At 41.2% G+C, this 17,659-nt stretch overlaps 1 protein-coding gene across 2 annotated transcripts in view; it reads left to right on the top strand.

Moving 5' to 3' along the window:
- The window catches only part of LOC143038120 (dimethylglycine dehydrogenase, mitochondrial-like), a 105,032-nt gene that overhangs the window by 71,621 nt on the left and 15,752 nt on the right, over positions 1-17,659 (top strand). For both annotated transcript variants that reach the window (XM_076207115.1, XM_076207116.1), the window contains 2 exons: positions 1,653-1,815; positions 2,740-2,872. In XM_076207115.1, the coding sequence (XP_076063230.1) occupies positions 1,653-1,815; positions 2,740-2,872 (296 nt within the window). The remainder of the gene's footprint in view (positions 1-1,652; positions 1,816-2,739; positions 2,873-17,659) is intronic.

Genomic DNA, 17,659 nt, shown 5'->3' with positions numbered 1-17,659 from the left:
TTTCTGAAAAATAATACACTTGGTTCTTAGAGCTACACCAAGGGATTCCCATCAAGAATCCTCAAATTTGGTTACTAGGTCAGTTCTGCAATGATGTCATGATTTCTTTAGACCAAAACTTGAGTACGCAGCAACACTATGGACATCCAGTACCAAAAAGAATATAAAAAATTAGAAAGAATACAAAGAGCAACAACAAAACTGGCACCAACTCTTTCCAAAATGACATATGAACACTTTCCAAATTAGAATTACCAACTCTAGAACAAAGAAGGGAAAGAGGAGACCTACTATTCATAAAATTATGAAAGGAATGGAAATCTTAGATAAGAATTATTTATTGAAATGGGACAATGGAAAAACAAGAGGACAAAAAAAAAAAAAAAAAAAGATAATTACAGAAGAGATCTGAAAAAAAAAGATAGCCTCCCACACAGAGTGATAGATACTTAGAACAAATTAGACAAAGAAACCATGTGTGCAAACACTATTCAAGATTTTAAGAAAAAACTTAATGCTGAGAGATACAAAGACGGGTCACCACGAGCATAGCTCCCTTCCTGCATAATACAACTAGGTAAATACATATTGTTACATCAGCATAAAAATGAACATTATACAGCAATAAAATGGGGTCCCTGGTGACTGTTTGTAAACATTTAGATGGGGAGTGAGCTTGTTTAATTCCTTTGCCATACAAACTGTTATTTATTAAAAATCCATGTCATAAAAATTAACTTTTTGCCACCTACTCCTGTTATCTACCTCATTTGTCTACCTATATCTAAGAACCTCATCTACGAGCCTCTTACACTGGCCCCTGCCTCCTCCTATCCTTGCATCACAGTATTACCTAGACAAAGTCATTCTCCACTCACCCCTATCTCCTGCCTTCTCCTGGGAGGTCCCATCCAACTACTGTAAACAACAGCTGTTATTGTTCTATCAACAGCCCTAGTCTTCAATCTAACTTGTGCTTTATTTTCAGGTGTGTATTATCAGATTTAAGAACAAACTACAACCAGATTATATTAAGGCACTGAAGATCAAAATTGCTCTAAATTGTTTTTGTTAATGAATATTAATGGATTTATGAGTATATACTCTTGTTATTATGGAAATGAACACAGAATGTGTACTGGTGGAATGTCACTCACTTTTAGCCCTTATTTTGATCATTCTCCCATTATCCCACCATCCACTCAATGTTATATCAAGCTACCTGTGCCATCTCGAAACTGCCACAATATTTCATAGCAGTCAACAGAAAAATTAGCTTCCCATTATAATCCATGATTATATTACTGAGTGGGTTTAATATTCATGATGAATTTACCATGTATGGTTGGTGTTGAAAGCTCATCAAACACACCCAGAATATAGAACCCTACTAGGGACCTCCTCTTTCCATATTTTCTTACATGAAGAATAAGAGCAAGAGTGTACTTTGATCTGGCTACCCTACTTATTTAGGGAATTGGAGGCTTTTGTATGTTTAAATATCATAGAAGAAATATTTCACCTTGTTGCACTGACCTTTATTTTCCCAATAGAATAGTTGTTATTGATCTAATTGATCATAAGTGAAGCTGAGTTTCATTAATGTTCCTTGCAATGGTTCTCTTCTGATTTAAGATAAATATTTTACCCAGATGGCTGCAGGAGATTACACGGACAAAACGATGGCATGTAGAATTCCAGAATGTGACTGAAGACTGGGGATGCCTGACAGTGGCAGGTCCAAAGGCACTTAAGGTTCTTCAGGCTGTTAACTCAAATTTCCCATCAAAATTCCCATTCTTCACAGCAAAGGAGGTGAGTGCTGAATACCATTGATGTGCTTTACAGCAGTATCCAAAGTCATTCTGTTGTAATAGGCCAAGATTTGTTCCATTCTGCTCTTTAAAAAGAGAGGGAAAGATAAGAAAATAAGGGCTATTTTCTGTTGATTCATCTTGTTCATTCCCATAACTTTTTTGATCTGGCTGGCCAAACTGTTAAAGTGAAGAAAAATACAATACTCTCAATGTCAACATGGATCTTGTTTAGCCCACATATTTTTCACCTCCCTTGTACCTTTTGCTTTGCTTCCAACTCGTCACCCTTTAAATCTAAGCTACTTGACTTTATTCTACATTTAGACTTACCTTCTTCCTTCCTTTTCTTCTCAGCTGTCTTTCTACTTTTTATTTTCTCCTTTCAGTCACCCTGATTTATTCATCCCATCTTATCTATCATTTGATTTGTACTCCATCATTTTCCACCTCCTTATACTCTTCCCTCATCTTCTACACCTCTGCCCCCTCCCCTCCCTCCTCTCTCATTACTCCCTCCCTTCCTCTCTTCCTTCCTATTTTTTCTATCTTCCATCCTTTTTTTCTCAGCAGTTTTTCTACTGTTCCTCACTGCACTGCTTTCAAAGTGAGCAGTGTAGTACAGGGATGACCCTTCATCCATGAGGTGATGAGATGGGAGGGTCATTAGATCAGTTTTTATTGTGTATAAAGTTGGTGTGTGATTTGATTCAACCACGCACTTGAAGGCATAGTTCCAGTGGATTTCTTTTCATGGGGTCAGGTAAGGTGTGAGCAAATATGAGGAACAATGATGAATTATGAACGCCCAAAAATTATTAAACCTTTGGCAGGATAAGGAAAACAGGCAGGTTCTACATGCATTAAGAGGATATATATCACCCTACATTTTCCTTCTTATTGTTGTTTCTCGATGTTCCTCCAGGTTGAGTTAGCGGGTGTGAGGACTACAGCTTTGCGACTGTCATACACAGGTGAACTTGGTTGGGAACTTTACCATTCCCGCAAGCAGACAGGGCACCTGTATGAAGCACTTCTGCACCATGGCGAGCAATATGGTAAGGCATTGTTTCTATGGGTAAGGACATTGTAGAAATTGACACTTCTGGCAAAACAAATGAGACTCTTAGGAGAGGGAGTTGGTCTGCATGTAGATACCCAGTAAATGGGGATGGAGAAGGTATATGTTGTCACAGTACTGAAAAATCGTTCCTATAGAATTTTTTACCCTATCTGGGGTATTGGCTACATGTTATTGTGGGGTTAAAAGCTGCTCATTAGCATGCAGCTGATACTTTAGGGTCTATATGAGGCATCCATATGGACCAGAGTCACACATCATTTTGTCTGTGATACAGGAAATTTATTCATAGAGAAAAGATGATACTTTATCATACTGTGACTGTCCCTTCATTATGCTGTCCCCCACTCTTAATACTGTCCTGTACCACTTCTTTGAATATTCATTTCCTTTTTTGCCAAACCCTATGGTAGGGGAGAATAATACTGTCACCGAGTGTTCCCACTTGAGTTGTGAAAGGCAACAAAAATAGGACAGGGATAGGACTAGGCATCCTACTCTCTGTAGCCCCAAAGAGGACATCCCTAAAAAGAAAAAGCAAAGGCATAAGAGGATCTGGGAGGAACTTTTCAACCAGAACCCTAAGGTTTAGGTCTTTTAAGGTGTGTGGATGTGGTACAGATGAGAGTAAAAGGGAAGAGATAGGTAGCATGTTTGTGAGTAGAAAGATGGATGTGTTGGCATTGAGTGAAATTAAGTTTAAAGGGAAGGTTGAGTTTGAGTTTGGAAGTGTAGTTGGAGGGTGTCAGGAGTGAAGAGAGGATGAGGAAGAGCAGGGGGGCATACTAGTAAGTGAAGAGATAGGTAAATGTGTGGTGGAGTGGAAGAAGGTTTCTTCAAGGTTAATGATGTTTAAGGTGAAACTGAGAAGAGAGATGTGGGTTTTTGTAAGTGTATATGGGCCTGTTAGTGAGGAGAGTGTAGAAGAAAGGGAAGCTTTTTGGATAGATTTAAATGAGTAATTAGAAGGTTTAGGGAGAAATGTCAATGTAGGGGTACTGGGAGATCTTAATGCTAGGGTAGGAAATTAACCAATACATGGAGTGGTTGGGAAGTGTGGAGTTCCAGGAAAAAATTGTAGTGGAGAGATGATGGTGGATATGTGTCTAGAGAGTTGATGATAGCAAATACAGTGTTTAGGAAGAAAGTAAAGCATAAGTACACATGGGAGAGGGTGGTGGATGGAAGGGTGGTAGATAGGGCTTTAATGGACTATATAGTGGTACCCAGAAGAAGAGTAGGAAGAGTTTTGGATGTACATGTTCTAAGGGAAGAGAGTGGGGGAATATCAGATAATTTTTTGGTGGAGGATAAGTTGAGAGTGGAGGATAGATGGAGAAATAGGAAAAGGACAAAAAGTAGGGAGGTGCTTAGAGTGAATTGCTTAAATGAGAAGGAGTACAAGAAGTAGCTGAGAGAAGAGTGGGAGGGAGTGAAAGATAAAGTAGAACTAGGAGTGGAGGAGGAATGGAGATGGTTCAAGGAGGGAGTCACAAGGTGTGCAAATTTGGTGTGTGGAACAAGGAGGACAGGAGGAAATAGAAGGAAGGGTAGTAAATGGTGGGATGATGAAGCAAAGAAAGTTGTAGAAGAGGAAAAACGAGCACTCACAGATTGGTTACAAAATAGGACGAGAGAATCATTCTAGAGGTACAAAGAAAAGAGATGAGAAGTAAAACATAAGATACAGGAGGCAAAGAGGAGAGCAGATGTGAAATGGGTTAAGAGTATGACAGAAAAATTTGAAAGTAATAAAAAATGTTTTGGAAGGAAATTAAGAGAGGAAAAGGAGGCGAATCAAACAGAGAAGAAAAGGTAAAAGGTGCAGATGGAGAGATGATAATGGAAGAGATGGCAGTAAGATGAAAATGAGCAGAGTATTTTAAGGAGTTGTTGTTGTTGTCGTTCCCTAGACTGTCTGTCCGAGCAGTCCCGTCTCCCCAAGGAAGGCCACAGCCGAAACTGGGTTTTCCCACAAATCCTTTATAGAGTGTATGTTGTGTTGTTTGCGTGCATGATTGTGTATAATGCAGTCTTCCATTATGTGTTGTATGGTATGGGGTGAAGTGTTACATCCTGGGCAGCTGTTCACAACACGGTCGTCCAGCCTCTTCTGGTAGCTTAGAAGTGCTGGGTGGTGACCGCATCGCAGTCTGGCCAAGTGGACTCTGTCCTTACGTGGGAGAGAGGATTCAGCAGGGTGGATATCAGGGGGTCTGGCATGCAGCAGTGTGTTGTCTTTCAGTGTGTTAATGGAGCGGTGAGTGATATGATTATGAATATGTTTCCGGAGGCTGGTATTTGGTGGTTGTGGAGGAAGAGAAGAGAGTATCTGTGTGTAATAAAGGTCTTTGGGTGTAGTTTTAATGTTTCTTGGTGTGTGTGGGTGTTCTGCTATGTAGTGTAGTGGGTGTGATGTGTTTGTGGTGGCTGCAGCAAGTGTTTGTGTGCCTCTCATGTCGAGGTGGTCCTTGACTTTGAGGACTTTTGTTTCATGGTGTAAATGGTCTGTAGGTGATGTATTTGTGCAGCCTGTAATTGTTTTTAGGGCTTTGTTTTGTATGATTTGAAGGGTGTTGTGGTGTGTCTCACTGAGATTAGGAGCCCATGCAGGACTCGCATAATTCATCACTGAGCGTATGCATTGTTTGTATATTGTTATATTAGTTTCTTTGTTTTGTCCAAATGTTGTTCCAGTGATTGACTTAAGTGCGTTAAGTCTAGGTGTGCATTTGTTTTTTATGTTTGTGAGGTGTTGTTTGAAAGACATGGATGTATCGTATGTTACACCAAGAATTTTCGGTGTGTTTGTGTGTGGTATTAGAGTGTTGTTGATGTAGAGATGAGGTATGTATTTGTGTTCTTTTGTCCAGTTGGTGAGAAGTGTTGCTGTAGATTTGGTTGGAGCTATTTTGAGTCTGTTTGTGATGAACCATGTGTTGAGTGTGTCAAGGTAAGGCTGGATTATTTCTGCAGCTTTGTCTGTGTTACGATGTGTGCATGTGATTGTTATGTCGTCTGCGTAGGAAGAGATTTGTATTTCTGAGGTGTCTGGCGTGGGTAAGTCATGCATGTATAGATTAAATAATGTGGGGGATAGAACTGAGCCCTGTGGTACTCCGTTCTTAATGTTTCTGATGTGCGATGATTGGCCATTATATGACACATGAGCATTCCTGCCTGCCAGATAATTGGCCAGCCATCTTTTGGTGTTATTGTGCATGTCTGTGTTATATATTTTATTTGTTAGGTTGTGGCGGGGGATAGCATCAAAAGCTTTACTAATGTCCAATGTTATAAGAAGTGTTCTGTGGTGGGGCCTATCTGAATTGATGCCATCTAAAATTCTTTGTGTGAGGTTTGTCAGAAGAGTGTTTGTGGAGTGTAGTGGCCTAAAACCGTGTTGTGAGTCAGCAAGGGGAATATATGGTGTGACAAGTTTAAGTATTAGGCGTTCAATGACTTTAGAGGGGGTGCAGAGAAGTGTGATTGGGCGGTGCGATGTTGGGATTGTTGGGTCTTTGTTCGGTTTTGGAATGGTGATTATTTTACCATGCTTCCAGATGTCGGGTATAGTGTTGTGTGAATAGCTGTAGTTTGCAATGTTTGTGAGTGCGTGTATACCTTGTGGTCCAATGTGTTTTAGGTGGATGTTGTTTATGTTATCAGGGCCACAGGCAGATGAGTGCTTGAGACTATGCATTATGAGTTTTGTCTGACTGTCTATGAAGGGTGTATAGTCTGAGTCTGTGGGAAAGTCTTTCTTACGTCGAATGGTGCGTCGGTTGTCAGGGTGAGATGTAAGATGGCTCGTCTGTGCAAAATGACGTATGAGTGCGTTTGCTTGTTGTCTGTTTGAGGGTAGATTATCTGTTGTTGTGATTATTGCTGCGTGAGAGCGTGTAGTGTTAGTGTTGGATAGTGTGATGCTGTTGAGTGTTTTGTACAATTTGCTGGTGTTTGTTTTGTGATCAAGTGTATTGATAAAGTTTTGCCAATTTTGTGTTTTTTGTTCATGTATTTTATTGGCAATCACAGTGTTTAGTGTTTGTATTTGGTCTGCTATGTTTTGAGGGATAGGTGTGGGGGTATCGTGTTTAAGTGTGTCACGTTGTCTGATGAGGCCTTGGATTTCTGGTGTGAAGTTGGGGTTGTGTGATTTTCTGTTGCCTCTAGGGATGTATCTCTTGTCTGCGTTTTGTATGATTGTATTAAAAGCGTGCACATCATTGTTTATGTTTGTGATTGGTGTACTGTTAAGTGTTTCAAAATGTTGTTCTGTCTCTTCATTAAAGGCTTCCCAGTTAGCTCTCTTGTAATTGGTGTAAGTGTGTCTGTGGCCAGCTGGGGTGCATCTTGTTTTGGTGGTGATGATGATTGGAAGGTGGTCAGAACCAAGGGCTCCGACCACTCTCCATGATGTTGTTGGGGTTAGGCAGGGGGAGCAAAAGGTGATATCAGGAGAGGAGGGAGTGTAGAGGGCTTGGTATGGGATATGTGTATGATTATGCGTGTTGTTCATGATAGTCAATGAGTCGAATTGAGTCTGTATATCAAGCCCTCTGTCTGTGTCAGGGTTGTCGACAAACCAGGCAGACGACTTGGCGTTGAAGTCACCACCCATGATCAGGTTGGGGATTGAGGTTAGTTGGCTGAGTTGAGGTCTGAAGGTGTTTGGAACTGTGGGGGATGATTGGGGGGGAATGTACATGTTAACTATTGTTAGTGTTGAATTGTTGCCTGTGCGGATACGAATGGATTGGGTTTCTGTTGTGTTATCTGTGTTAGGGAGGAGAATTTTGGTTGTGGCACTTGTGTCCACAAAACAGATGGAATGGTGGATCAGGGTGATGAGTCCACCGCCATTGCCGTCAGTCCGGTCTTGTCTGATGGTGGTGTAATTATGAAATGATGGTGTTTTGTGTGAGTGTCTTAATTTTGTTTCTTGTAGAATTGCAATGTGTATGTTTTGTTGTTTAAGAAAGTGTTCAAGTTCATGTTTTTTAGTGTTAATGCCGTCAATGTTGTGTTGTAATATGTTGATGTTGTGTGTTTTGTATGTGTTGTATGTTGCCGTTTGGGGTTGAGGTTGGGGTGGTAGTGGGGAAGGTGTAGGATCTGGGTCAGAGGGGGGGAAAGGAGAGATCGAGGACAAAGGAAGGGGAGTACTAATCGGGGGTAAGGGCAAAGGGAAATTGGGAGTGGGTAAGGGTGTTGGCTGTGGTTGGGGAGGTGGGATTGGGGTTACTGGAGGGCAGGTAGAACATGTCCAAGTGTTTGTGTATTGGTTTGTGTCAGCAAGTGTTGTACAAGTGAGGTGGGCCCAGTTTTTGCACATATTGCACTGAACTGAGCCCTTTGTCTGTCTGCTCGAAGTAATGGGTTTAGAGCATGTTGGGCATGTGTATTTTGTGGTGGGCCCAGGATTGCTCTCTACATCTCCGGCTAAAAGTAGAAGAAGAGGGGTGATCGCCGGAAAATGACCCCTCAGTGCAGAAAAAACGTAACATTGTGTGTTGGAAAAAAAGGATTGTGGTACTCCCCCAGGTAGGCGTAGCTCCTCCTTGGGGATCGGTGCCATCTGCGTAGAGCTGATGGCCAGGGGTAGTTGCTGCTGATTGGCCCCCAACTCTTGGGGTTGGGGGGTGGTCCCACGACGTAGACGTTGCAGCTCCAGGACCTCTTGGGGTTGGGGGGTGGTCCAAGTTGCTAAATGTGAAGGAGGATAGGGAGGGAAAGGTAGTTGTTGTTGTTGATGTCGTTCCCTAGACTGTCTGTCCGAGCAGTCCCGTCTCCCCAAGGAATGCCATAGCCGAAACTGGGTTTTCCCACAAATCCTTTATAGAGCGTATGTTGTGTTGTTTGCGTGCATGATTGTGTATAATGTAGTCTTCCATTATGTGTTGTATGGTATGGGGTGAAGTGTTACATCCTGGGCAGCTGTTCACAAAATACACATGCCCAACATGCTCTAAACCCATTACTTCGAGCAGACAGACAAAGGGCTCAGTTCAGTGCAATATGTGCAAAAACTGGGCCCACCTCACTTGTACAACACTTGCTGACACAAACCAATACACAAACACTTGGACATGTCCTACCTGCCCTCCAGTAACTCCACTCCCACCTCCCCAACCACAGCCAGCACCCTCACCCACTCACAATTTCCCTCTGCCCTTACCCCCGATTAGTACTCCCCTTCCTTTGTCCCCGATCTCTCCTTTCCCCCCCTCTGACCCAGATCCTACACCTTCCCCACTACCACCCCAACCTCAACCCCAAACGGCAACATACAACACATACAAAACACACAACATCAACATATTACAACACAACATTGACGGTATTAACACGAAAAAACATGAACTTGAACACTTTCTTAAACAACACAACATACACATTGCAATTTTACAAGAAACAAAACTAAGACACTCACACAAAACACCATCATTTCATAATTACACCACCATCAGACAAGACCGGACTGACGGCTATGGCGGTGGACTCATCACCCTGATCCACCACTCCATCTGTTTTGTGGACACAAGTGCCACAACCAAAATTCTCCTCCCTACCACAGATAACACAACAGAAATCCAATCCATTCGAATCCGCACAGGCAACAAATCAACACTGACAATAGTTAACATGTACATTCCCCCCCAATCATCCCCCACAGTTCCAGACACCTTCAGGCCTCATTTTAGCCAACTAGCCTCAATCCCCAACCTGATCATGGGTGGAGACTTCAACGCCAAGTCGTCTGCCTGGTATATCGACAACCCTGACACAGACAGAGGGCTTGATATACAGACTCAGTTTGACTCATTGATTATCATGAACAACACACATAATCATACACATATCCCACACCAAGCCCTCTACACTCCCTCCTCTCCTGATATCACCTTTTGCTCCCCCTGCCTAACCCCAACAACATCATGGAGAGTGGTCGGAACCCTTGGCTCTGACCACCTTCCAATCATCATCACCACCAAAACAAGATGCACCCCAGCTGGCCACAGACACACTTACACCAATTACAAGAGAGCTAACTGGGAAGCTTTTACTGAAGAGACAGAACAACATTTTGAAACACTTAACAGTACACCAATCACAAACATAAACAATGCTGTGCACACTTTTAATACAATCATACAAAATGCAGACAAGAGATACATCCCTAGAGGCAACAGAAAATCACACAACCCCAACTTCACACCAGAAATCCAAAGCCTCATCAGACAACGTGACACACTTAAACACAGTACCCCCACACCTATCCCTCAAAACATAGCAGACCAAATACAAACACTAAACACTGTGATTGCCAATAAAATACATGAACAAAAAACACAAAATTTGCAAAACTTTATCAATACACTTGATCACAAAACAAACACCAGCAAATTGTACAAAACACTCAACAGCATTACACTATCCAACAGTAACACTACACGCTCTCACGCAGCAATAATCACAACAACAGATAATCTACCCTCAAACAGACAACAAGCAAACGCACTCATACGTCATTTTGCACAGACAAGCCATCTCACTTCTCACCCTGACGACCGACGCACCATTCGACGTAAGAAAGACTTTCCCACAGACTCAGACTATATACCCTTCATAGACAGTCAGACAAAACTCATAATACATAGTCTCAAGCACTCATCTGCCTGTGGCCCTGATAACATAAGCAACATCCACCTAAAACACATTGGACCACAAGGTATACACGCACTCACAAACATTGCAAACTACAGCTATTCACACAACACTATACCCGACATCTGGAAGCATGGTAAAATAATCACCATTCCAAAACCGAACAAAGACCCAACAATCCCAACATCGCACCGTCCAATCACACTTCTCTGCACCCCCTCTAAAGTCATTGAATGCCTAATACTTAAACTTGTCACACCACATATTCCCCTTGCTGACTCACAACACGGTTTTAGGCCACTACACTCCACAAACACTCTTCTGACAAACCTCACACAAAGAATTTTAGATGGCATCAATTCAGATAGGCCCCACCAAAGAACACTTCTTATAACATTAGACATTAGTAAAGCTTTTGATGCTATCCCCCGCCACAACCTAACAAATAAAATATATAACACAGACATGCACAATAACACCAAAAGATGGCTGGCCAATTATCTGGCAGGTAGGAATGCTTACGTGTCATATAATGGCCAATCATCGCACATCAGAAACATTAAGAACGGAGTACCACAGGGCTCGGTTCTATCCCCCACACTATTTAATCTATACATGCATGACTTACCCACGCCAGACACCTCAGAAATACAAATCTCTTCCTACGCAGACGACATAACAATCACATGCACACATCGTAACACAGACAAAGCTGCAGAAATAATCCAGCCATACCTTGACACACTCAACACATGGTTCATCACAAACAGACTCAAAATAGCTCCAACCAAATCTACAGCAACACTTCTCACCAACTGGACAAAAGAACACAAATACATACCTCATCTCTACATCAACAACACTCTAATACCACACACAAACACACTGAAAATTCTTGGTGTAACATACGATACATCCATGTCTTTCAAACAACACATCACAAACATAAAAAACAAATGCACACCCAGACTTAACGCACTTAAGTCAATCACTGGAACAACATTTGGACAAAACAAAGAAACTAATATAACAATATACAAACAATGCATACGCTCAGTGTTGAATTATGCGAGTCCTGCATGGGCTCCTAATCTCAGTGAGACACACCACAACACCCTTCAAATCATACAAAACAAAGCCCTAAAAACAATTACAGGCTGCACAAATACAACACCTACAGACCATTTACACCATGAAACAAAAGTCCTCAAAGTCAAGGACCACCTCGACATGAGAGGCACACAAACACTTGCCGCAGCCACCACAAACACATTACACCCGCTACACTACATAGCAGGACACCCACACACACCAAGAAACATTAAAACAACACCCAAAGACCTTTATCACGCACAGATACTCTCTTCTCTTCCTCCATAACCACCAAATACCAGCCTCCGGAAACATATTCATAATCATATCACTCACCGCTCCATTAACACTGAAAGACAACACACTGCTGCATGCCAGACCCCCTGATATCCACCCTTCTGTAGTGGGAAGTGTTAAGAAAATGACAGGGATGAATGAGGAAAATGGAGGAGAAATAGGGAAAGATGAGGTGAAAGCAGTTATTAGAATTAAAAAAGCAGGTAAGGCACCTTGTTTGAATGGGTTTCATGTGGAGTGTCTAAAAAAGGAGGTACAGTGGTGGTGGACTGGATAGAGAGGTTGTTTAATGTTTGTCTAAAAGAGGGTAGAATGCTGGAGGACAGGTGTACCTGTATAGTTCCACTTTACAAGGGAAAAGGGGACAAATGTGATTGCAGTAATTTCAGAGGGATCAGCTTCTTGAGTGTAGTTGTGGAGGATTATGGGAGGGTTTTGATTGAGAGTATTAGGAGAGAAACAGGGAGTAATTGGTAAGGAACAGTGTGGGTTTAGGACATGTAGGGATTGCGTGGATCAGAGTTTTGTGGTAAAGCAGATATGTGAATTTTTTTTAGGAAAATGTAGGGATATTTTTTTAACCTTTATGGATTTGCAAAAGGTTTATGATAGGGTAGACAGGAAGGCACTGTGGGAGGTATTGCAGATCTAAGGAATAGGAGGAAAGCTCTCATGAGCAGTCAAGAGTTTTTATGAGAGTGTTAGAATCTGTGTTATAATTAGAAATGGAGAGAGTGAGTGGTTTGAGGTAAAGGTGGAACTTCACCAGGGATGTGTTATGTCACCTTGGCTGTTCAATTTATACATGGATGGGGTGGTGCAAGAGGTAAACACAAGGGTAATGGGCCAGGGATTGGAGATGGTTAAAGAAAATGGAGAAAAATGGGAGATAAGCCAGTTGTTGTTTGCTGATGACACTGCACTTGTAGCAGGATCAGAGGAGGGATTAAGGCAGTTAGTGATGGATTTTGGGAAGGTGTGCAAAAGAAGGAATTTGCAGATATATGTGGGTAAAAGTAAGTTGATGAGATGTACAAGAGGAAAATATGGTGGCAAATTGGAAGAGAGTATTAAGGGAGAGAGACTGTAGGAAGTGGATAGCTTTAGATACTTGGGTGTGAATGTGGCAGGAAGGGGAGGAGTGGAGGTGGAGATAGGGTGCAGATTGAGAGAAGTGAGTAAATGCCTTGGTGGATTAAAAAGTGTAATGAGAAGTAGAAATTTGGAAATGGATGCTAAGAGGAGACTGTATGAAGGAGTGATTGTGCAGACAGCACTGTATGGGGCAGAAACATGGAATATAAGAGAGGAAGAGAGAAGGAGTTTGAATGTGTTTGAGATGAGATGTCTGAGAAGTATGATAGGGGTTACTATGCTGGATAGAGTGAGAAATGAGGAAGTGAGGAGGAGAACGGGGATGGAAAGGGAGTTGGGTGATAGGGTGGATGAAAGAGTATTGGGATGGTTTGGACACATGAAAAGAATGAGTGAAGAAAGACTAGTAAAAGAGTGTGGAAGGCAGAGGTGAAAGGAGTGAACTTGAGGGTGCGACCTAGGATGAGATGGATGGATGGGGTAAAAGGGGCTTTGGGGAAGAGGGGAATGTCTGTTGAGGAAGGATGGGAGAGGACAGAAGACAGGGGTTAATGGAGAATGGTTGTATATGGATGATGCTGTGATGCATGAGGTGGAATGGGTGGGGGATGGGGGGTGAGGTAGTATGTGTGAGAAAAATTTGATGCAGCCTAAAGGAATTTCTCCCCGTCTTCTCCGTTTCTGCATGAGGGGATGGAGAGGGTGGGTGGGTTGCCAATTTAATGAAGTGGCCTTGCTGTGGATGTGCTGTCGTGTGACACTGCTTCTGACCCAGTGCAGTGGACAGGATGCAGGAATGACCCATCATCCAGGAGATGCCAAGATAAGAGGGAGGGAAGAGGGTGGAGGGGAGTGGAGTGTGATAGGGATGGAATGGGTGGGAGTGGATTTTATGCATTTGTTTTTTGGCTACATCCCTTATAAGGGGGAAAAAGCCTTTGGTATATGTATGTATGTATGTATATATATATATATATATGCAAGGTAACCACCTAGGAAAATAGACAAAGGGAGCAGAGCACTTTCATATATTACATCTTCAGTGTAAATTACAAAGAAAGAGAGTACAGCAAACATAATATAGTATGACAAGAGTATAAGGAACTACTATGTTACGTTTGCTGTACCCTATTTCTTTGTAATTTACACTGAAGATGTAATATACGAAAGCGCTCTGCTCCATTTGTTTATTTTCTTAAGTGGTTACCTTGCATTTATAAAACACGCATTCCTAGTGTTCTTATTGCATATATATATATATATATATATATATATATATAATTATATATATATATGTACATATATATATACATATATATATATATACAGTATATATATATATATATATATATATATATATGTATACTGTATATATATATATATATATACATGTACATATAGTTATATATATATACATGTATATAATATATATATGTGTGTGTGTGTTTTTTGGGCTTTTATGGATCTGGAAAAGGCTTATGATAGGGTAGACAGAAAGGCACTGTGGGAGGTTATGCAGATATACGGGATAGGAGGAAAGCTTCTGGGAGCTGTCAAGAGTTTTTATGAGAATAGTAGAGCTTGTGTCAGGATTGGAAATGGAGAGAGTGAGTGGTTTGAGGTAAAGGTGGGACTTCGTCAAGGATGCGTTATGTCACCCTGGCTGTTCAACTTATACATGGATGGGGTGGTGCAAGAGGTAAATGCAAGGGTAGTGGGTCAGGGATTGGAGATGGTTAAAGAAAATGGAGAAAAGTGGGAGGTGAGCCAGTTGTTGTTTGCAGACGACACTGCGCTTGTGGCAGGATCGGAGGAGGGATTGAGGAAGTTGGTGGCAGAGTTTGGGAGAGTATGTGATAGAAGAAAGCTAAAGATAAATGTGGTTAAAAGTAAGGTGATGAGATGTACAAGGGCAGTAGACTGGAAGTGAGCATTAAGGGAGAGCGACTGGAGGAAGTGGATAGTTTTAGATACTTGGGTGAAAATGTGGCAGGGAAAGGTGGAGTGAAAGTGGAGGTAGAATATAGATTGAGAGAAGCGAGTAAATGCCTTGGTGGATTAAAGAGTGTAATGAGGAATAGACATTTGGGAATGGATGCTAAGAGGAGACTGTATTTACCTAGTTGTATTTTGCAGGAAGGGGAGCTATGCTCGTGATGTCCCGCCTTTGTATCTTGCAGTGTCTAGTTTGTTTTTAAACTCATGAATGGTTTTTGCGCATACTATTCCATTGTCCAGTTTGTTCCAAGTGTCCAAAACTCTATGAGGAAAACTGTTTTTCTTCAGTTCTCTTCTATAGCTATGTTTTTTTTATTTTCTTTCCATGTCCTCTTGTGTTTCTTTTGTCCCAGTTAAGTAAGTTCTCACTATCGAGTACCTCTGTGCCTTTCATGATTCTGTAGATGGTCAATAGGTCACCTCTCTCTCTTCTTTGCTCCAGTGTCGGTAACTCCAGTTTAGCCAATCTCTCCTCGTATGATAGGTTTGCAAGTGCAGGTGCCATTTTTGTAGCTGCTCTTTGGATTCTTTCTATTTTCTTTATATTCTTTTTGGTACTGGGGGACCACAATGTCGCTGCATACTCTAATCTAGGCCTTATCAATGTAACCAATATTTTTTTCATCATGTCTTCGTCCAAGTATGTAAACGCCACTTTTATTGATCTTAGCAAGTTGTAAGTCTCCCCGACAATTTTGTTAATCTGTATCTCATAGGACAAGTCGTTCGTGATAATTACTCCCAAATCTTTTTCGGATCCTACTTTCTTTACTTCTATGAAGGAGTGATTGTGCCAACAGCACTGTATGGGGCAGAAACATGGAACATAAGAGAAGAAGAGAGAAGGAGTTTGAATGTGTTTGAGATGAGAAGTATGATGGGTGTTACTAGGCTAGATAGAGTGAGAAATGAGGAGGTGAGGAGGAGAACGGGGATGGAAAGGGAGCTGGGAGATAGGGTTAATGAAAGAGTATTAGGATGGTTTGGACACATGGAAAGAACGAGTGAAGAAAGACTAGTAAAAGAGGTGTGGAAGGCAGATGTGGAGGGAGTGAACATGAGGGGGCGTCCTAGGATGAGGTGGATGGATGGGGTGAAGGGGGCTTTGGGGAAGAGGGGAATGTCTGTTGAGGAAGGACGGGAGAGGACAGGAGACAGGGGTGAATGGAGAATGGTTGTATATGGATGATGTTGTGATAGCATGAGGTGGAATGGGCGGGTGGATGGGGGGTGAGGTAGTATGTGTGAGCAAAATTTGATGCAGCCTGAAGGGATTTCTCCCCGTCCTCTCATTTTATGCAATGGGGGGACGGAGAGGGGGGGTCGCCGATTTAATGAAGCGGCCTTGCTGTGGATGTGCTGTGTCTTGCGTCACTGCCTCTGACCCAGGGCAGTGGAAAAGGTGCAGGGATGACCCATCATTCAGGAGGTGCTAAGATAAGAGGGAGGGTGGAGGGGTGTGGAGTGTATTCAGGGATGGAATGGGTGGGAATGATTTTATGCCTTTTTCTTTTTGGCTACCCCCCTTGTAAGGGGGAAAAAGCCTTGGTATATGTATGTATATATATATATATATATATATATATATATATATATATATATATATAATATATATATAATAATATATTTTACAAAGGATTACAAAGGCAAAGCATGCTGACAGGAGACCTTTTGGTCCATATCTAGGTCGGATGCAAAAAAAAATCATAATAATAATAAAATAATAAATAAAAACTATAGTAATGTAAATAACAAATAAAATACATAAATAAATGCATAGGTATAGTTAAATAATAAACAAACCGGTAAATAGTAAATAATAATAAATTGACATATAACTAATAATGAATGAAAATCAAACAGACAAATGATAACAAAACAAAAACAAATAATATGAAATAAATTATAATCATTACAGCATCTTGCTTAGGTGTTTATCTAAATGATTCTTAAAGCTTCGAACTGAACTACATTGCACTACCTTTGCAGGAAGTTTATTCCATTCATTAACTACATGGTTGGCAAAGTTGTTTCTACCTACTTCCAAATTGAATCTATTTCTGGACAGTTTGAGACCATTGTTTCTTGTCTGATTCTCATTCAATGTGAAAATTTTGTCACTTTTGATGTTGTCAATTCCCTTTAGAATCTTAAAGACCTGTATCAAGTCACCTCTGAGTCTACGCTTTTTTAGGGAAAACAGAGTCATATGTTTTAGTCGATTTTCGTATGATTTATTTTTGATATTTGGAATCAGTTTTGTGGCTCGCCGTTGTACTTTTTCCAGTCTGTCAATGTCTTTAATGAGATTCGGTGACCATACAGAAACAGCATATTCCAAATGTGGACGAACTGACGATTTATATAGCTTGTTAATGAGTGATGGACTTTTGAAATCAAAAGATTGTGCAATCAGTCCTAGAATCTTATTTGCTTTCTCAGAGGCTGAAATACACTGCTTGGATGATTTGAGGTCGTTACTGATAATTACGCCGAGATCTTTTTCACTATCCACTTTTGTTAACGAATTTCCAAATAACTTGTAATCGTACTTACTGTTATTTTTACCTATGTGCATTACCTTGCATGTGTGTATACATACTTACAACTG

The sequence above is a fragment of the Oratosquilla oratoria genome, chromosome 23 (genome assembly GCF_046742065.1).
Source record: "Oratosquilla oratoria isolate Oo_2021 chromosome 23, ASM4674206v1, whole genome shotgun sequence".
Taxonomy (NCBI): domain Eukaryota; kingdom Metazoa; phylum Arthropoda; class Malacostraca; order Stomatopoda; family Squillidae; genus Oratosquilla; species Oratosquilla oratoria.
The sequence above is the reverse complement of the archived record's forward strand: the minus strand, read 5'-3'. Positions and strand labels throughout refer to the sequence as shown.